General features: G+C 49.6%; 1 protein-coding gene across 1 annotated transcript in view; it reads left to right on the top strand.

Moving 5' to 3' along the window:
- Positions 1-981: 981 nt before the first annotated feature.
- Positions 982-21,936, top strand: part of SEZ6L (seizure related 6 homolog like) — a 79,500-nt gene continuing 58,545 nt past the window's right edge. The window contains exons 1-8 of the mRNA XM_075996816.1: positions 982-1,044; positions 1,763-1,906; positions 2,631-2,805; positions 2,917-3,591; positions 4,393-4,526; positions 5,928-6,120; positions 7,986-8,171; positions 18,823-18,988. Of these exons, the coding sequence (XP_075852931.1) occupies positions 982-1,044; positions 1,763-1,906; positions 2,631-2,805; positions 2,917-3,591; positions 4,393-4,526; positions 5,928-6,120; positions 7,986-8,171; positions 18,823-18,988 (1,736 nt within the window). The remainder of the gene's footprint in view (positions 1,045-1,762; positions 1,907-2,630; positions 2,806-2,916; positions 3,592-4,392; positions 4,527-5,927; positions 6,121-7,985; positions 8,172-18,822; positions 18,989-21,936) is intronic.

Genomic DNA, 21,936 nt, shown 5'->3' on the forward strand with positions numbered 1-21,936 from the left:
CCTCCCTTGCTCCCTTCTGCTCCTGTCGGCTGCATCTGGGTGTTGGGAGGCTGGGATCGCCAAGGAGATCACGGGCCTTGGAAAGAGTCAAAAGGTCACCGCCTGCTGCACACACCCACACCTGTTTCCTGCCTCCTGCAGCCTCAGGCACCGAGAAGGCAAAATGAATAAGGAACACACAGAAAGTCAGGCAAGGCCACATGATCCCACACTGCTCTGATAACTCTGATAATAAAAGTCTCCGATGAGGCCAAGATCCACCCCTGGACACTCAGGTGTGGTGGGTCTGGGTTAAGTTGGAAAAGCCCACCCGGCAGAAACACAAACCAAATGCGAGGGAAGAGGGAAGAGACTGCTTCAAGCTGAAGAGGCGGATGCCAAGAAACAGCGATATCCCCTATTTCTTAAGAGAAGTAGTGGCATGCTCTTTGGGGTCAGGAAAAACCTAGATCTGAAACTCAGCTTTGCTGTGTGACCTTGAAAATTTACTTGCTATGGCAAAGCCTCAGTTTGCTCATCCATAAAATAGGAATGATCATTCCTACCTAATAAGGTTGAGAAAGAATTGAATTAAATGAAGCAAAGTACCTATTCAGCACTCAACAAAGCAATCAAAAATGAAATGTGATAAATATCACTAGTATTATTATGACCAAGGGGCATTTGGTGTACTTTTTGTCACCTTGTTCTGTGTAGACAACACTTGTTGCCCTAGTCGTGCTTTCTCTCTCTCCCCTCTCTCTCTCTCTCTCCTCTCTCTCTCCTCTCTCTCTCTCTCTCTCATCCTCCCTGTGGTCATGGGACCATGTTTGTGAAGAGACCCTGGCTGACCACAGAACACAAGGTTCACCAGGCAGTATTAGGATAGCTGTCACTTGTTAACCTTATTTAGCAAGGTTAGCAAATTGCTCCAAGAATAATTGTCAATTACGTGCTCATTTCAAAAACCAGCAGTGTCAGAGCTAGGAGGGCCCTTACATCATGTCTGTCCACCTGCCCATTTTAACACACGGAGAGAAGACAGCAGAGGAGACCCAGGCAAAGGTGTGATGGTGAGCAGTGGCCAACACAGGACAACCACCCCCACCCAGGTCCCCCACCCCCTGCTTGCGTCCAAGCTCGATGCATCAAACCACAGCTGGGTCTCGGGAACTGGATGTCCCTACCCGTCACCTTCTGCTCTTTCTGTCCCATTATCCTCTTCTCATTCCGCAGCCTACAAAGACAGTCGACATCAATCATTTTATAAAAGTGACAATGAGCATAAAATCCACGCTTTGGGGCAGATCCGCATGGATCTGACCCTGTAAGGTAGACAGAATATCTCCATTATACAAAAGAGGCTACTGAGCCTCAGAGGGGTCAATGGACTTGTTCAGGCTCACTCAGCTCATGATGTACCAGCAGGATTTGAACCTAGGTCAACCTTGAAGCCTCAATGCTGCCCACCTTGGACCAGGAAACCTGTTTGGCCCCTGAATGACCTTGGTCTGCCCTCGTGCCATCCACATAGCCTCTCCTCCCCATACCCGCTCCGGCCCTGGTGCCCCCGGCGGCCTGGAGGGAACTCTGGCTGGTAACCGGTGCTACCCAACAGGGACCACTGCTGGTGCCAGTTGCAAACTGTTGCAGTCTATATAGATTAAGCCACTGCCGCCAACTCCATGAAAGCGAAGGAGCCTTTCCAACGGCCGCGGCACTGAATTTAAATGACAGCACTGAAGGGCCTGGAGACTGTGGCTGAGCAAGCGTCTCTCTGCAGAAAATCGACAAGGACGGCTACCGGTCCGAGCGCCTTTGTCCCCGTGATGTCATTTCCCTCCACCTAGAGATCATCACTGGGGATGTCCGGACTGCTCCGGCTTCCCGTGCAAGGGCTGCGATCGCAACGCCAACAGGGAAGACCGTGACGGCAGCCGCCCTCACTGCTCTGCATACATCAGCTTAGCGAGTGACCGCCCCAGGACACAGGGAAGGACAGCCCCCTCTGGCAGCTGAGGGGACTGAGGCTCAGACTGTGAGGCCAGTCACCAGCCATCAGCAGAACTGGGTCTTTAAAACGTACACAAAGCTGGTCTCAAGCACCATTTGGCCCGAAAGCTGCCTGGGCCAGCCCTTCTTTAAAATTGCTGGATGGTTCTGGTTTCAGGAAGAAACTAAGTCACAAGGAATTAGCAGGGTGTATGAGGCCTGGCCCTACCTCCCTACCTCACCAGGTTTGTCCCTAATCTCCCTGCCTTGTGCTCCCTGCCCCCTCGCGATTGCTCTTCTGCACCCACTCTAGCCCGGCCCCCATAGACCTTCACGAATTCCTCTGCTCCGAATCTGTCTCATGATTCTGAATCTTCAAATCTTTCTGTGTCTCACAAGGTCACTTTTATATTATTTTATTTACAAAAAAAAAAAAAGTATCTGCTCTACTCCAAAGCCCGGTACAACATAACCATGAGCCAGAGCACAGGGCTTAACGAAGAGAGTGCGGCCTGGTTTACATCCCTACTCGTTCTCTTAGCTGGGTATCTTTGTACAGTGAACAGCCTGTGCAACTGTATGTGGCAGTGCTGTCCTGAAGACTGGGTTAGAGCCCCATCCTCTCTGTCCTGTTAGCACACAAGCTTTTCACTTGCCAGGCATTTACCATATCCAATGGGATTGTTTCTACTTTCCTGTCCCTGCTGCCCCACCTGCACCCGACCTATAAAACTGGACCTGGGGCCCTTGGCTTCTGTGGCCCTAATGCTGAGCTCAACCCTGGCATGGTCGACCCCAAGTCTTCAGGAAAAGGAAGGCAGGAAGCAAGAGAGGGTAAAGGGATCTAGAGTCCTGCCTGGCAAGCCTGGGGCCACCCCGGGGTCTGGCGGAAGGTGGGGGCCCGAAACCCCCCAAGCTAACCGGTGTCTTCTCTCCTCCTCCCAGGCGCTGGCCCCGAGGGAGACGCCGGCCCCTCCGGCCCCTACCTCCTGCCCGCGGGAGCACTGGAGAGCAGCGGCCTGGGCAGAGAGAGCCCCCGGGACGGCGTGGCCACTGCGCCCCCGCAGCCCACGCCGTCGGGGGAGGAGCCGGGCGAGCCCGAGCTGGCAGGGACAGCCCCCGCCGCCGCGCACCAGGACAGCCCGGCCCTGTCGCCGCTGCTGCCGGAGGAGGCCGGCCCCAAGCACGCCTGGTCCCCCAGGAAGAAACCGCCTTCTCTCAAGCAGGTGAACTCGGCCAGGAAGCAGCCGACTCCGAGAGCCACCCCCGCGGCCGCCGCGCCCCCCGCGCCCCCGGGCCTGGGGCTCCTCTCCTCGCCCACTGGGAGGCCCCGCCCCCCCGGGGACCCCGACCCTGGCGCCCCCTCCGAGGGGGCATCCGAGGCGCCCCTCTGGCCGGAGCAGAAGGACGGCGCGGCGCCCACCACGCCCGCGCCCCTGCAGATCGCGCCCTTCACCTCGCAGCCCTACGTGGCCCAGACCCGTCCCCAGGAGGCGCCCCCGGAGGACGCCGGCGACAAAGGGGACAACGAGCTGACCGGGTCGGCCTCCGAGGAGAGCCAGGAGACCACCACGTCCACCATCATCACCACCACGGTGATCACCACCGAGCAGGCCCCGGGTACGCAGCCCCCCATTCCGCGCCCGCCGAGCAGAGCGCCCGGGGTGGGGACAGGGTCCCGGGCAGCCCCGGTGACCACGCTGAGCACCGGCTGGCGGCTCGGCTGGCGGCTCAGCATTATCAGCCCCGTTTTAAAGGTGACACACCGGAGACCCTTAGACCCCAAGCAACCTGCCCAAGGCCACACAGCTAATCAGATTCCAAACCTTTTCACCTGGGAACAGGATTTCCACCTGCTTAGAAGGAGCACGCCTTTTCAATGTGCATTGGCCTTGACCACTTTTCTAGACTTAGTAAAATGCACCTGCGTGTTCCAGCCTTTCTTCTGTCTCCTCTCCCCTCTTCAAACATTGGAGGGACACCCCCACCCCCCACCCCCACCCCCCTGTCGAGCATATGTGGATTTTTGGATAAACGCCACGTGGCCACCCATTAAAGAACGTGAGGCCCGGGTCTGCCTCCCACTCACTGGGTGAGCTCAGCCCCACGCCACCCCCTCTGAGCTTCGTTCACGTCCCTCCCTTCAGGTCCCTCCGAAACGGGCTGGGGTGTCCGTCCGTGGGGATGGAGGGGACCTCCCCTATAGCCTGGCTAGAGGGCGCCCAGCAGGGATAGCCGGGGGTCATTCCCTGTCGATCGTTGTGATTTTCATTACCATGTCGATTCTGGAGCTGAAGAAATAGCAGCAGTGGGAGACCGGGGACAGGGCGATACAGGTCCCCCCTGGAGACCCGTCCCACCCGGCAGCCCCCTGCGACAGCTGAGCCGTCCCTGGCGTCCTGACTAAAGTGCTTCCCCCAGCTCTCTGCAGCGTGGTCTTCTCCGACCCCGAGGGATACATCGACTCCAGCGACTACCCCCCGCTGCCCTTCAGCAACTTCCTGGAGTGCACCTACAACGTGACCGTCTACACCGGCTACGGCGTGGAGCTCCAGGTAACCCCAGGAAGGCGCCCTGCTGCGGCCGCCTGTCCCCGCAGGAAGTCTCTGGAGGGTCGTCTGAGTCTGGCTCACTGGTATCCTCCTGACCGGCTGGGTTCTCTCTTTTCTCCACCCGGGGCAAAGCTAGCTGGGTTTTGCTGTATGAGTAGGTGTTCCCAACTCGGTTCCTCTCCGAAAGAGCTGGGAATGCACGGCACAGACACATTGATAAATTGTGAGGCATTACACACAAAAGGAGTCCCTTGATGCCCTGCTTGTGTGTGTGTGTGTGTGTGTGTGTGTGTGTGTGTGTGTGTCTATTTCTCTCACACACACATTCTAGAAAGCCCTATTTGGTTCATTTAATTCTTAAAATTTTGCCTCTAAACTAAGAAAGAACAAGCAGGGTAGCACAGCACTCACACATCTGGCTTTTAAGTCCTACGTCTTCCAGTTAAAGTTGCGTGACTTTGCATAAGGAACTGCAACTCTCTCAGCCTCAGTTTCCCCATAAGCAAAATAGAAATAACGTTACTACCTCACAGAGCTGCGGGGAGCAATAGATATGACAGTGCACAGGGAGCAGAGGACACCTGGCCGGCGCCCAGCAGAGAGAGCAAGGCCCCGTGCATGTCACCAGTTACCCCCAGCAAGCTGATCGCCCTAGTTCCGTCCTCCCCAGCTTGACCACCCGTCTTTACAAGTCATTTTTTTTTTTTTGAGACAGAGTCTCACTCTGTTGCCCAGGCTAGAGTGAGTGCGGTGGCGTCAGCCTAGCTCACAGCAACCTCAATCTCCTGGACTCAAGCGATCCTCCTGCCTCAGCCTCCCGAGTAGCTGGGACTACAGGCATGCACCACCATGCCTGGCTAATTTTTTCTATATATTTTTAGTTGGCCAATTAATTTCTTTCTATTTATAGTAGAGACGGGGTCTCGCTCTTGCTCAGGCTGGTTTCGAACTCCTGACCTCGAGCAATCCGCCCGCCTCGGCATCCCAGAGTGCTAGGATTACAGGCGTGAGCCACCGCGCCCGGCCTACAAGTCATTTTTAAATGGCCAAAGAAGACGTGCCTGGGTGTGGGGAGCTGTCCAGCTCACTGTCCCACGGAGGAGGGGACGGGGGCAAAGCCGGACAAGGAGGCTGGTGCCATGTGGTGTCAGAACCTTCTAGGCAAAGACCTAGGTGTGTTCTTTTTTCTAGTGGGCAGTAAAGAGCCACCAAATGTTTTTGAGCTGGGACAGTACGACCTTGCCAGAACTTTATTTATTTAGGAAGTTTTTGTTTGTTTGTTTGCTTGTACAGGAAGGATTAAGGTTCTCAGCAGCAGAACCTGTGGGCTTTGCAGTCCCCAGAGCTTTGCACAGTGTGTGGCATATCGTAGGTGCTTAATAAATGCACACCCTCTGTCCCCAGGTGAAGAGCGTGAACCTGTCTGAGGGGGAGCTGCTGTCCGTCCGCGGTGTGGACGGGCCCACCCTGACCGTCCTGGCCAACCAGACACTCCTGGTGGAGGGCCAGGTCATCCGCAGCCCCACCAACACCATCTCCGTCTACTTCCGGACCTTCCAGGACGACGGCCTCGGGACCTTCCAGCTGCACTACCAGGGTAGGGCCGGGCCAGGGCTTGTGACATAGAGGCGTTTGCCTCAGTTTCCCTCTGGAGCCAACGACTCTCAAACTTCTGGTACCAGGGACCCCTCTGGCAGCTTGCTAAAAACGACGAACCCCCTTGTCAGAATAATGTTTTTAAAAGCATAAAATAAAATCGATACAATTTTGAAAAGAAGCCAGTCATATGGAATTACAGCTGTCAAAATATTGTTCTAATCTAGGATCTCATAATCTATGTGCTTCCATGGTAATTCATTAAATAGTAATATCTCTTAGCAGTTCCGATAATTACTGTAATTTCGAAGTACTGAAGAGCATAAGAAATATGTCAAGATATCCATTATGATATGGGGAATATCTGGGGTTTTGCTCTTGGTGACAAAGTGGCAGGTTCTAGTAACACGTTGCAGTTTGTTGTCTATGTTCCTATGGAAGGAGATGCCATAGTTCGCTTGGAGGTTACTGAAAATAAACCAACCGCTTGTCCGCAGTCAAGTTCACGGCCCCCCGAATTCAGTGCATGGATCCTGTGCGAGTTCACAGACAAAGAGCCTGACCCACGAGGGGCCTCTCCGTTTTCTTCCTCTGAAATGTTTCTTTCTTTCCTTTTAGTCTAAGTCTCCTCTGTTCTGCTCTCTGGTCACCTCTCTTTTCCCTCCTCTCTTCCCGCCTTTCTCCTTCCTTCTCTCTCCCTCCCTCTTCCATGCTTCCTCTATTTCTTCCTCTGCTCCTCTTCCTCTCTTCCTTCCTGCCCTCCATTCTCTCTTCCTTTTCCTTCCTCCTCTTCCTCTCCCTCCCTCCCTCCCATTTCCTCCTGGGCGGATCTCGGGTCTCCCATCCCCCAACCAGGAGTCCCCCCGTTAGATGCTCACCAGCTGCCAAACATCTGCGTGGAACAGGGGGTATGAGCCACACACCCAGATGCAGAAGCTGCCACGTTGACGTCCAATGAACCAGACACCCAAAAAAACGATTCATGTTTTAACTTTGCCCTCACCTGTTTCTGGGACAGGTGGATGACTGTACGTGGCTGTGTCAATTTAAAAATGAAAAGATAATAGTAACTTGTTGAACCATGAACTTGAATTTATTCCTCCTGATGAATACGGGGTACACAGATATTCTAGGCTGCAGGGGGGTCCGACCAGGGTCTGGGGTGGGACTAGGATAATTTCACTGCCCACATCCAGTGAGTACCAGCGACATGCCAGACACCCTGCAAGGAGGCACTTTCTCGGCATGATGTCTTTCGATTCTCACCACCACCTGTGAGGTGGGGGCAACTGTCACCTCCACTAGAGAGATGAAGATAGTGACATTCAGGGCGCTGAGTCCTTGTTTCAAGGTCACATTGTTTCCAAGTGACAGAGAAAGAATGTCAGCTCGCATGGGTCTCCTTCCAAAGCTCAAACCTCACCTCCCAGGCCAGTCATTTTAAGCCTGGGCATTTCTCAAAGAGCTGGTCCAAACGCCCGAATTTTTAACAAACACCCAAGATGTGCATGCAGGTGGGATTAACCTACCTGGGTGATCCTGCTCCTCTGGTCCCCAAAGAGAAGACCATTCTATGTCCCAGTAGAGAAAGGCACACACATGAAGTTTGGGAACTCATTTTTCACCCCAAACCTGCCGTCTCTGGTTAGGCAGGGTGGGGAGTTTTGACCCCCCAGGGGAGTGCTAACCTGGCGGCTTCCACACCCTGGGATCAATGACAGTCACAAAAACACCACCATCCTCCGGTGCCCTGGAGTCCTCGGGGGCTCCTCTTTTCTCCCTGGCACAAACTGGCTCCCAGGATGTGGGTCACGTTCTTGGTCCCTGCCTCCGAGGGATGACCGGGTCTCTTTGCCTTTCTCCCAGCCTTCATGCTGAGCTGCAACTTTCCCCGCCGGCCCAACTCCGGGGATGTCACAGTGATGGACCTGCACGCGGGCGGGGTGGCCCACTTCCACTGCCACCTGGGCTACGAGCTCCAGGGCGCCACGACACTGACCTGCATCAACGCCTCCAAGCCCCACTGGAGCAGCCCGGAGCCCGTCTGCTCAGGTACACCCCCGCCTCACCTGGACCAGACTCCATGGTCCAACCAGGGGGGGAGACGCCAACGCCCAGGACAGCAGGCATGACCTCAGGGAGTGGCTCTCAGCCTGGGGAAGAGACTGCACCATATACACATGCCTGTCGCCATTGAAATTGTTTCATTGGAGCAAAATACACATAACATTGAATGTACCATTAGAGACATTTCATACATCCGCAATATTGGGCAACCACCACCACTGCTTGCTCTAGAATATCTTTATCACCCCAAACAGAAACTTGTACCCACCACCAGTCTGCTTTCTGCCTCTATGAGTTTGTCTATGGTGCGTTGCATCCAAATCGAATGATACAATATGTGACTTTTACGTCTGGCTTCTTTCACTTTCCATGTTTCCAAGGTTCATCCATGTTACAGCATGTATCAGCACTTGATTCCCTTTCATGGCCGGATAGTATTCTGTTGTGCCACATTGTGTTTACCTGTTCATTCTCTGATGGACATTTGAGTTGTTTCCACTATTTAGCTGTTGTAAACGGCACTAACACTGCTGTGAACATTCACATGCAAGTATTTATGTGGGCATAAGTTTTCATTTCTCTTAGGTATGTGGAATTGCTGGATCACCTGGTGATTCTGTGTTTAACTTTTTGAGGAACCATCAAACTATTTTCCACAGCAGGTGCACCATTTTATTTTCCCACTAGCAATGCACTTGAGTACCAATTTCTCCACGTCCTTGCCAACACTTGCTATTTTCCACGTTGTTTTTATTATAGCCATCCTGGCGGGTATGAAGGTGTCTCATTGTGGTTTTGATTTGTGTTTCTCTGATGAATCATGATGACGGACATCTTTTCACATGCTTATTGGCCATTCTTGCAGAAATGTCTATTCAAGTCCTTTGCCCATTTTTTCATTGGGTTGTATGTCTTTTTATTGCTGGGTTGTGAGCCTTCTTTACATATTCTGCATGATTTGCTATAGGATTTGCAAATAATTTCACCCATTCTATGGGTTGTCTTTTCACTTCTTGATAGTCTCTTTTGATGCAAAAAGGTTTTACTTTTGATGAAATTAATGATTTTTTTTCCTTTGTCTCTTGTGTTTTGGGTATGACTGTTGCCATCGTCTGAGCCCGGCCAGTATGTGCTGAGCACCATACTAGGGGTTGCACTTAATCCTCACAGCAATCCTATATGATGGGGGCCATTATCCCCATTTTACAGATGAGGCTCTTGGAAGTAGAGTCACTTGCCTAAAGTCACCAGATAGAGATTGTTGACAGTAGCCAGCTAACGCAATCCAGTGCTCTCTAGTAATGACAAGCGGGCCTTCTGGGCCTGCAGGTAGAATCTGAGACTTCAAGGACAGAAGGAATTTTAAGCGTCCGTTGGTGGTTCTTTGATATCAGAGAATCCTTTCCTGCCTGTGTAATCACCCAACGAACACCCAGTAAGTGACTGCTGGGCGCTGCGCACTGCTCCTGGTGCTACGGCTACTGCAGGAACCCTGACCCAGGTCCTGCCCTCATGGAGTTTCCAGTCTAGGTGAGGGTACAGCGTGCAGATGAGCAAACAAGGAAGCAAATGTAATGCCAACAGACCGCGTTAAGCACTGGGAAAGAAATTCACAGGGCAGAACGCGACAGAGTAACAAGCGCAGGGGAGACATCAGTTGGGATTGTGAGAGGTGTTGCGATGGAGAAAGGTATGCAGGGAGATGTTGCCGAGGACCTGACCTGGGACAGGGGCACTGAGGGGTGAGGGGTCAGGGAAAGGTGACAAGCCTGATGACAAGGCTCTTAAACCAAGATCTGGGAGTTGAGTCGGAGGTAGTTAGACTGGACTGCACGCGTAGGGTGGAGAAGATTGTTCCGGGCAGGAGGATGGCAGGTAGGAGCCCGGGGCCATGGTCAGCAGCGAGGGTACTGCTGAAAGTCTTGAGGTCGTGAGAAGACGTGCACAGCAGACAGGACACGTCTGTGACAGTGCACACACACGAGTGGTCGCTCTGGCTTCTATGTGGCAAACAAAATGTCGGGGGTGGTCAGCATGGGTCCACGGAAATCAGTTAGGACAACATCTGCTATTTCCCTCGAGCCCAGGGAGGTAGGATTACCATTTGACAGGCGAAGAGAATGAGGCCTAGAGAGAGGAGGTCACTTGCTTGCGGTGGCAGAACTCAGTCTGGAACCCTTTTCTCCTGAGCTCTTTCCCTCTCACCTTCCCTACTCAGTGTGGTCCTCAGACCGGTGAGGTTATTAGAGGCCCACAGTCCTGGGCCCCATGAAAGACCAACTGATTAGGCTATTTCGTTTCATTTTATTTTATTTTATTTATTTTTAGAGACAGGGTCTTGCTCTGTCACCAAGGCTAGAGTGCAGTGGCAGAACCTACAGCCTCGAACCCCTGGGCTCAGGCGAACCTCCTGCCTCACCCTCCTGAGTAGCTGGGCATTATAGGCACATGCCATTCACTCCTGAATAATTTTTCCTATTTTTTTTAAATTCTTTTTTGTAGAGACAGAGTCTCGCTATGTTGCCCAGGCTGGTCTGGAAGCCCTGACTTCAAGCAATCTTCCCGCCTCAGTCTCCCAAAGTGCTGGGATTCCAGGCATAAGCCACAGCACCCGGCTGGGATTTTTATTTTGACATGCCCCTTGGATGACTCGTGTGCATATTATAGTTTGTGAAGCGCTGGGCTGCAGCAAACTGTCCCTGCACTCATGGGCACAGCCTTGACAATCCTCAGCTATCAAGAGAGTAAAAAACCTTTTAGATTTTCAAAAGTCCTGGTAGGCTGCGAGAGTATAGGCTGCCCGTATTAACTGAGCACCTACTACGTGCCAGGCTATGATGCGTGTACAAAGAGAACACTGGAAACAATGAAAAGTGACTGCTGCCCTGCAGGCACGGGCAGGCAGGTGGAATTCCAAAAGTAAGGAGCGCCGATGATAAACTCGGAGATTTCACTGTTGCAGTATCCGTTCCCCTGAGGTCCTTCAGAATTTTCCTTCTTTTTTTTTTTTTTTCCTTTCGTTAACAGAAAAGCAAATGCAAACCATAGGGCAGTTGGTCTCCAAGCCTCTCTCACGTTAATTTTTATCTATGTGTGAAATCAGAGAGGAATTAAGCCTCAATTTGTGCTAAGAAAGATGGATGGGGAGCCATGGCTCGCAAACCGGAGCCAGACAGAGCCATCAGTCGGCTTAATAAGGCAGAGAAGGGGAGCAGAAAGGCGGGACATGAGCAGCAGCGGGGAGGACAGATGGCTGGCACCCCCGCCAGGAACAGTGTCCTCCGTCTTCAGCTCCCGAGCCACAGGGCAGTAAGGCTGGCTGCAGATCGAGCAGCTCCTCTGCGCCAGGAACGACACCGAGCTCTCTCTTGACACCTGGTTGCGTTGATCTCGCTCTGCGGCCCTACAAGGAGGGTGGGATTACCAGCACCATTTACCCGCCTCCAGTGGGTCAATTCGAGGTTCAGGGGACTCAGGTGGCTTGTCCTGGAGCCACAGCAGATAACTGGCACAGGCAAGGCCTGAACCCAGAACTGGCTTGCCAGAGAGGAAGATCTCTCCACCATAAGACAGAAAGGCAGCCTGGGGGGAGGAATTAACCTAGTGCCTCTGTCCATGGTCCTGAAAGGAGTATGGCGCCACTCCTTGGCCATGTCTTTGCTGTATGTCACAGCAGAGTTCTAAGCAGAGAGGATGGTAGCTATCTCCCCGTCCCTCCTACCGCAAGTCCTATTCAGTCACACAGTCATTCAACGAACATTTATTGAGTACCTGCCATGTGTCAAGCTTTGAGCTAGTGCCAGAAGTTTAAAAAAAGGGAAAAAAAATAATTCATTTTTTTCAATTAGCAAATATTTATAAAGCATCTGCTATGTTCCATGCACCTTTCTGGACCCACAGAACATCATCGTAAGACTAGGTGTAGCACAGGCTTCAACAGCAGATGCCGGAGAGAGGCAGCCTGAGCTCAAAGTCCCAACTGCTCCACTCATCAGCTGTGTGTCCTTGAGCAAATGGCTTAACACCTCTGATCTTCTTTGTCCTCTTTTTTTCAAGACGAATGGTTTCTGCTTATTTCATAAATGCTTAGTGATCACATACGATATGCCAGGAGCTCTTCTGCTTGCTGGTGGCATGATGAAAACAAACAAATGAAAAATAGTCCCAGCTCTTGGCACCAGAACCCACAAAGTCTGTGGATGGCTCCAAACCGCCTGCCCAGCTTTTCTTTCCGTCCTTCTATTCCTCTGAAAATGGAGGAGAAACCAAGGGACTTCTCAGGCAGGAAAGATTTTTTAGGCATCTTTGATCTAAAAGATGGGAACGGCTCTCAAGGCTCGAAATCCTGGTCTCAGTCTGGGGCTTTCCCCAATCATGACCCCCGACTATGCTTCCTGTCCCTCTTGGGCTGACCACTAGCCTCTGTGAGGGTGACTGCTGCCCGCCAGCTCTCCTCGGGTTCAGAAAATTCAGACTATCTCCCCCAAACAGTGCGTGAGAAAACCCTTTCCCAAGGACCAAATAGCTCCTAAGAATACGAGTAAGAACACCTCCTTGTTTGTGAGCTAGAAAGAGTGATTTCCTGTGTACAAATTGCTTTTTAATATTTCTTTATTAGATTTTTATGATAAAAGTAATATATGATTCTGGTAAAAAAAAGAATTAAGAAATACGAAAGTGTAGAAGATAGAAACAAATCACTGTTATATTCATGGTCTCAATTGATCCTTGCAAATAGCACATTAAAATATGTATGACAGACCATTTTCTAACTTGCTTTTATTTTCACTTAAAAACTAGTGAGCCGGCCAGGCGCGGTGGCTCACGCCTATAACCCTAGCTCTCTGGCAGGCCGAGGCGGGCGTATCGTTTGAGTTCAGGAGTTCGAAACCAACCTGAGCAAGAGCAAGACCCCGTCTCTACTATAAACAGAAAGAAATTAATTGGCCAACTAATATATACAGAAAAAATTAGCTAGGCATGGTGGCACATGCCTGTAGTCCCAGCTACTCGGGAGGCTGAGGCAGGAGGATTGCTTGAGCCCAGGATTTTTAGGTTGCTGTGAGCTAGGCTGACGCCACGGCACTCACTCTAGCCTGGACAACAAAGTGAGACTCTGTCTCAAAAAAAGAAAAAAAAAATAGTGAACATTTTTCTTTTTTTGTTGCATCCTTTCCTGGTTTTGGTATCAGAGTAATATTCGCTTCATAAAAGGTGTCGGGGAGGTTTCCGTTCTTCTCGATGTTGTGGAATAGTTTCTGCAAGATAGGTACTAGTTCTTCTTTATAGGTATGGTAAAATTCAGGTGTGAAGCCATCTGGACCGGGACTTTTCTTTTTAGGGAGATTTTTAATTGCTGTTTCTATTTCAGCTGTTGAGATTGGTCTGTTCAGGGAATCTATTTCTTCCTGGTTGAGCCTAGGGAGGCTGTGTGTTTCTAGAAATTTGTCCATTTCCTCCACATTTTCCAGTTTGTGTGCATAAAGATTTTTGTAGTATTCATAAATTGTATCTTGTATCTCTTTGGGATCAGTTGTGATATCTCCTTTTTTATTCCTGATGGAGCTTATTAGAGATTTCTCTTTTCTGCTTTTCGTTAGCTTAGCCAATGGCGTGTCAATCTTGTTTATTTTTTCAAAGAACCAACTTTTTGTTTTATTAATCTCCTGAATAGCTTTCCTGTTTTCAATTTCGTTTAGTTCTGATTTGATCTTGTTGATTTCACTTCTTCTGCTGGGTTTGGGGTTGGTCTGTTCTTCTTTTTCCAGCTCTTTGAGTCGTTTCATTAGATTGTCTATTTGTGATCTTCTTGCCTTTTGGTTATAGGCATTTATGGAGATAAACTTTCCTCTTAGAACTGCTTTAGCTGTGTCCCAGAGGAGTTGATAACTTGTCTCTCCATTGTCGTTTTCTTCATAGAAGTTTTTTATTTCCGTCTTGATTTCTTCATTTACGAAGTAATCATTTAGTAGGAGGTTGTTTAATTTCCACGTTTTTGTGTAGAAATGTGAGTTTCTGTTAGGGTTGATTTCTAGTTTTATTCCACTGTGATCTGAGAAGGTACATGGTATGATTTCTATTTTTTTAAATTTCTTGAGATTTTCTTTGTGTCCTAGGATATGGTCAATCTTAGAGAATGTCCCGTGAGCTGATGAGAAGAACGTATATTCAGTGGATTTTGGGTAGAATGTTCTGTAGATGTCTGTCAGACCCAATTGTTCTAGAGTTTTGTTTAAGTCCATTATTTCTTTATTAATTTTCTGTTTGGAGGATCTGTCTCGTGCCGTCAGTGGGGTGTTGAAATCCCTGGCTATTATGGAGTTGCTATTAATCCATTTGCTTAGCTCCAGTAAGGTTTGCTTTATGAATCTGGGTGCACCTAAGTTGGGTGCATATATATTTAAAATTGTTATCTCTTCTTGTTGGACTGTGCCCTTCACCATTATATAATGACCCTCTTTGTCTTTTACTACTTTTGTTGGTTTAAAAACTAAATCGTCTGAAATTAGAACTGCCACACCAGCCTTCTTTTGGCTTCTATTTGCTTGGAATATTGATCTCCACCCTTTTATTTTTAGTCTATGTGCATCCTTGCAGGTTAAATGTGTTTCCTGAAGACAGCATATATTTGGCCTGTATTTTCTTATCCATTCAGCCAGCCTATGTCTCTTGAGTGGAGAGTTTAAGCCATTCACATTTATTGAGAGAACTGATAGGTAAGGTAGATTACTGATCATTCTGTTGGGTTGGATGTTGTTGCTATGATTTCTGTTTTGAGCCATTGTAATATCTGGCCTTTAATATCTTTGGGTTTTGGTTGTTTTTATATTCGTGGGTTATTATTATGATGTTCCGTGCATAACGCTGTTTTAAGTACTTCTTGTAGGGCTGGTCTTGTCTTGGTGAATTCTCTGAGCCTTTGCTTGTCTGAGAATGTTTTTATTTCTCCTTCATATATGAAGCTTAGTTTTGCAGGGAATAATATTCTAGGCTGGGCATTGTTTTGTTTCAAAAGAGTGAGAATGGGGCCCCAGTCTCTCCTTGCTTGTAAAGTCTCATTAGAGAAGTCTGATGTTATTCGAATTGGCTTTCCCTTGTATGTCACTTGCTTCTTTTGTCTTACAGCTCTTAGAAGGGCCTCTTTAGTTGATACTTTGGTCAGTCTGATGACTGCATGACGTGACGTCTTCCTGTTTGCATTGAATCTCCCAGGGGTCCTCTGGGCTTCTTGAACTTGTATATCGAGATTTTGAGCAAGGCCTGGGAAATTTTCCTCTACTATATCTTCAAACAGCTTGTCCAACCCTTGAGTGTTGTCTTCTTCCCCTTCTTGTAACCCTATGACCCTCACATTAGGTTTCTTCACATAATCCCACAGCTCTTGTAGGCTTTGCTCTTTTCTCTTGTTTTTCTGCTCTATTTCTGTGACTGATTTATTTAATTGGAGGGAGTTATCTTCAAGCTCTGAGATTCTTTCTTCTGTTTCATCTACCCTGTTCTTGAGACTTTCCACTGTATTTTGTAGTTCCTTGAATTGATTCTTCATTTCCAGGAGTTCGGCTACACTTTTCTTCAATGTGTCTATTTCTTTTCTCATATCCTGGAGATTTTTTGTGGTTTCTTGGTGTTGGTTATTGAGTTGTTGTTGCAGCTGGGTGAGTGTTCTTATGTTCCACATACGAAATTCCTCTTCTGTCATATTGGTTGCCTGATTTTGGTCGGTGACCGTTTCTAGGGGGCTGGTGCTCCTCTTTGGGGGTGTGTTTTCCGTTTGGTTCTTCATATTTCCTGAGTTCTTTCTCTGATTTCTTCCCATGTCGATCAGTTGTTGTTTCTTTCCTTAGGTTATTGTTTGGGTATTCACACACCTTGTTTAGTTTCTGAGGCGTTAGGTGGTGCCTGTGGGTAAAATTGGACCACTCCCTGTATATTGAAAGATGCCGTCCCTGTCAGTAGGTGGCGTTTGCTTGGAGGAACAGGCTATGGTGTTGATTTTGAGTCCTGTTATCAGCTCTCGTTCTGGGCGGAGCTGGGTTGGGTAAGCCTGCCCTCAGGCCGTTAGCAGGGGTCAAAGTTCTGTTCTCTGCTTCCAGGGAGAGCTGTCAGGGCGGGGCTGGAATGGTCCCGCTCAGCCAGAAAGTCTGGGAGTGGGGGTTGGGGCTGTCTGAGACCCGCAGTCTGCAGCAGGCCTCGCTTCTTTCCACCCTCCCCAACTCCGCAGCTACTCCTGGGCCTCTGCCAGCAGGCCAGACCACAAGCCACCAGGCCTCCCCGGACTGTGATGCCGGCGGGGAGATTCCCTGCACAGGAACGCCACCTGGGTTGGGCTCACGGCCTCCTCCTGGGAGGAGGGTTGCCCTCTAGGACCCGATCCGCCCCTGGAGGCACACAGACCTCAGTAGGCTGTTCACATATAACCCTTCTGTGCCCTGGGCAATGCTAGCCCTCGGTGCAGGGGATCTGGTCTGCAGGTCCGACCTCTGGGTCCCAGAGTTCAAACTGTATTCCCACCAGGGAGAGGATTTCCGGTCCTAATTCACCCACAGGGAGCCCAAGCTGGGTCTATGTCTCTCAGCCTCTGAGTCGGCACCGTTTTCCTGGGAACACGGTGCCAGCAGCACCTGGGAGGGCGGGCGGGGTCCCAAACGGGAAGGTCCCGTTCCCTGGAGGTGCCTCCGGCTGGTGGCTGTATTGTCTCTCTGGGCAGCCGCGGGTAGGGTCGGCGGAGGGGGGGAGGAGGCAATATGGCGCCTGCCGCGCGGCTCGGGTCCGTGCACACGGAGGTGCCCGGAGGAAGTTGGGAACCTGGTGCCACGTCTGCTACAGGCTCACCGTTGGCAGGCGGCGGCAGTCTCTGGGCTGATGTCCGCAGGTCTCTCCACCCGCTGGGGAGCCCACCAGCAGTCCCGAATGCAGGGGAGGGGAAACAGCAGATCCACCTACCCTTGCTGCTGGTCTCCGGGCTGCTCCGGTGGTCTCAGCCTCCAGTTCTCCTCCGCAGCCTCCTCCCGTGGAGTCTCCCGGGGTCTCAGGTACCCCTCCTTCCGGCCCTTGTCCGCTGTATGCTCGTCTTCTTGCTTCTTTCCTCTAGTTTCTGCTAGAATCGGTCTTTTCTGCAGAGACCCTCTGTCTGGCGGTGTTATTCGTCCGCCATCTTGCTCCGCCCCCCGTGAACATTTTTCTATATTCTTTTTTTTTTCTTTGAGATTTTTCATTGAGATTGAATCTTACTCTGTTGCTAGTGTTTAGTAATGCAATCATAGCTCACAGCAGCCTCAAACTCCTGGGTTCAAGCGATCCTCCTGGTGGGACTACAAGGGTGCGCCACCACACCTGACTAGTTTTTTCTTTCTTTCTTTCTTTCTTTTTTTTTTTTTTTTTGTAGAGACAGGGTTTCTGTATGTTCCCCAGCCTGGTCTTGAACTCCTGGCCTCAAGAAATTCTCTTTCCTTGGCCTTCCAAGAAATCCAATATTCTTAAGTATTGTTTGAGAACACAGTCTTTAATAACTATGTGAGTGAAGTTATTTGCAATTGTGCATCACTTAACATTCTGAGAAATGTATCCTAAGATACATTTCTATCCTAAGATGCATTCTGAGAAATGTATCCTAAGACAATTTTGTCATTGTGCAAACATCATAAAGTGGCATTACACAAACCTATATGTCATAGCCTACTACACACTTAGGCTATATAGTCTATGGCTCAAAGGCTACACACCTGTACAGCGTGTGACTATACTGAATACTGTAGGCAGTTGTAACACAATGGTAAGTATTTGCACATCTAAACATAGAAAAGATACAGCAAAAATATGCTATTATAGTCTTATGGGACCAGTGTTGTATATGTGGTCCATCACTGACTGAAATGTCATTATGTGTGCTGACTGCATTGCACTGAACGTCTGGGAGTGGATATCCATGTTGTTTCTCATTTTCCACTCTTAGAAACAAGACAGCAGTGAATGTCTTCATCGCTAAATCTTTGTGCAACTCTCTAAATCTTTTCTTAGGTTAAATTTCCAAAACTGTAATTACTAGGTCAAAGTGTTTGAACATATTTTCTAGACTTTTTCACCAAATAGCCCTCCTGAAGGCTCCTAACAGTCTGCATTCTAACCAGTCATGAATGAAAGAGAGCATTTCTCCTCACTTTACCGTCTCCAAATTTTATTACTGCTTCTTACCTTGGCCAATTAGGTGGAAGAAAGTAGAATGTAGTTTAGATTGGCATTTCTTTTATTACTAGTGAGGCTGAATTTTTTTAGTGCTTACTAAGGACTCGAAATGTATTTCTTTTTTTGTGAACTGCCTATTTATATCCTTCTCAATTACCATTTTATAATTAAAACCAGGGCTTAGCCAGCACCATGCAAGAGTCCTTAAGTGGCAGTCATTCCCCACCAGGAAACACACACGTTGCTGTGTCCAACTGCAGAGGGAGTGCCCCCGTCCGGCAGGAAGGTTCCTCCCAGGAGGAAGAACCTTCCAGGCTTTCCTCCCCCCCCCACTTTCTCCCCCCACAGGTCTCTGGTGTTCCACCCTGGCTCAGGGGTAGGGGCGAGGGGCCGGGGAGAATGCAACGCTAACTTCCTCCGTCTCTGCTCTCTCACCCCTGCCTGCTGGACCCAGCCCCTTGCGGAGGGGCGGTGCACAACGCCACCATCGGCCGCGTCCTCTCCCCGAGTCACCCCGGAAACGCCAACGGGAGCCAGTTCTGCGTGTGGACCATCAAGGCCCCAGAGGGCCAGAAGCTGCACCTGCACTTTGAGCGGCTGTCGCTGCACGAGAAGGACAGGTAACCCTCTACGGGGCTGCAGCCAGCCCCGCCCCCGCCCAGGGTGTGAGGATGCGGCCAGGGGACCGGGTGTCGCTTTGCGTCACGGAAGTCAAGAAAGGAAGGGCTGGATGGGTGGCGAGGACCTCGGAGACCACCAGCGTCGGTCTCTGCTTTTCACAGATAAGGGAACTAGGGCACACAGAGGCAAGGGGACTTGCCAAGGCCACGCACACAAGGAAGGGGTGTTTATTGATCGCCTGCTGTGTGCGTGCCCAGCCTGTGTTGGACGCCATGGAGAACAGGAAAGGACTGAAGAACATGGGCTCCTGGTAGGATAGAAGGTTGAGATGGGAAAATTAGACAATGCACATGAGAGAACTAGAAAGAAGTTGCAAGGCACCTTCTAAGCAAGAGCATGTCTGTAGACTGTAAGTGATAGGCAGAGAATCCATAGTCTTAAACTATTCTAAGCCTTTATTCTGAATAACGCATGTCCACAGTAGGGGCTGCTGGGAAAGCCGGGGTCCTGTCCACTGGGGACTGCAGTGCTCCTATTGGAAGAAGGAGGGAGGTGGGGTATCTGTCCACCAACCTCGCCCGTCACTGGGCGAGCATGCTCCCAGGCACAGTGACTCTCCAGCGTGGCCTGACACGCTCTGAGCTGGCCGAGCGGCTGACCCTCAGACACTTTGGGGAGGAAGCCGGCAGAAAATGTGAGAGTGGCAGGTGCCGAGGGGATCGGAGGGGCAGGACCCTGGCAGCATTTATCATACCTCCAGGAAGCCGGCACCTTAGCGTTCTGGAGCCCAACAAACTGTGATCCTAGAATTCCAGTGTTTTTGGCTTCTTCGATGCTCCAAACCTAGACTATTGAGTCTTTAGGTTGGAAAGGATTATTTAAAAAAAAAAAAAAAAACACCAGGCAACTAAATTATTGTTCTATCTCTTGGGTTCACTTCTCTTTAAGTAGTCCAGCTATACCCACAACAATTCTGTTATTGATAAATCCCTGTTTTAAAGAGTAAGGTATCAAGCAGGGGCTCCCAGAGGCGGCTTTGCAGTGGCACTAGGAAAACCTGGGTGACTCTTTGAAAACAAGATTCCCAGTCCTTCCTTCTGGTGACCCTGAGAAGCCAGGCCCAGGAACCTGCCAGGTGAGGGACACTTTCCAAATCCTAGAGATCAGGTCTCCCTCCTCCGAGTGGTGCCGGAGATAAACCAGGCTTCAGTTCATACCAGACAAGAGTGAGAGGACAGGGGAGAAAGTTAACCAAAATGAGGATTTTTCTGCAGGGTATTTAAATAGTGATAAGCCAGACACCGGCAGTACTCACTCGTGGTTTCTACGGGACCCTGCAAAGGGCTATGAGAGGTATGCATTGACACTCCCCAGGGAAAATTAGTTCTCAAGTGTGTCAGTAGGGAAAGAAGTTTCTAGTAGTTCATCAAGGTTAAAGGTCAACACAAAAGAAAGATAAGACACTCCCTTATCTTCTTGCTAAGAAGACAAGAAAAATTAACTTTGTCCCTTGCGCTTTATTGAGGGAAAAACAGCTTAAAAAAAAACAAACCCCGCAGTATGTCAGTTGCAAGAACTCAGAGCTAGATAAGACCCCACATACACGGCGGGACCTTGATCTAAACCCTGGAAAGAGATTGGCTAGTGGAGCCCAAAAATACAATGGGAATATTCCAAGCCTGGGGAACTGGGGGTGATGGGTAGGGACCAAGATGTAGAGGAAAGAGTTAGCAAGCGTGTTGGGGGGCTGCCGCAGAGGTTCTCATGAGGAACAGGAGGAAATAAAGCTGGGAAGGTAAATTGGGGTCATATCCTGAAGGGCTTTGGATGCCAGGCTACTTCTACAGGCCATAGAGAGCCATGCAAGGGTTTTTAGTAACAGAAGGACATGAAGAAAGATCTTCTAAACTGCATGCCACAAGATGCAGCATAAAAGGTGGGTTCTATGATCAGACATGTTGGGGGACATGCCCTATCCTTGCCTTGTAATATAGGTTAGCCAACAAAGGCACTGACAAGTCCTGCAGGAAAAAAAATTAGTTTTTGTTTAACCCAGAACTTCCCAAACCCAGCAGACCACAGACTATATAAGGATTTGAGATAAAACTTATTATCATTGTAGACATTCTAGAGAACATAGCTAGAAAATTGCTATTTTTAAAAGATTAATAGACTACAGAGATTTTGAGGTCTTTGGGTTTTCCTCCAGAATGCCCCTGCTTGCCAAAGGCTTCTGTTCTTTGAAAGAGAAGCCCTGGCACACACACACACACACACACACCTGCCACGATGAAACAGGGTCAGCTGGGATTGGAAGACTCCCCACTCCTTGGGTGGCCCTGGGCCTCCACTGCAGGCCCCCTCCTTGCCTCAGCCCCACTGGACACATGGCAGAATGAACAAACTGTTGCTCCAACATTTATGTATCTTGATGACATTAGAAATTCATCTGGGCAACATAAACCGTTTTTATGAGTCATAGTAAAAAGCTCAAAGGATTAAACATGTGTGTTTACGACTCCATAAAAGAAACTTCTCTAATTTGTGTACTGTTTTCCTTCCTTGCTTTTGTATAATTTCTCTAAAAATACCAAGACTAGCAAGGAGTCAAGTATCAAATGGTTTTAATAACCATAAAAATAAATACCCAACATTTTGTCTAATGCATTTTATTTCTTTAGAGCACTTTATTTTAAAATGCTCTCAAAGCCTACCCATAAGATAGGTCAGAAATTCATTGTAATCCCCCCTTTCACGGCTGGGTAAACTGAGGCCCAACGATGTTTTGAGACTTATGCAAACTCAGTTGATGGGGAGTTGGGAACTGGAAATCAGAACTCCTGACTACTCCCTGCACAGTGCTCGCGGGAAAAGCGGATCAGAGTCTGGTAGTAACTATGACTTACATACCTCCTCTGTCCTGGACACTTCTTATTCATGGCCTCTA

This window comes from Microcebus murinus, chromosome 22, assembly GCF_040939455.1.
Source record: "Microcebus murinus isolate Inina chromosome 22, M.murinus_Inina_mat1.0, whole genome shotgun sequence".
Taxonomy (NCBI): Eukaryota; Metazoa; Chordata; class Mammalia; order Primates; family Cheirogaleidae; genus Microcebus; species Microcebus murinus.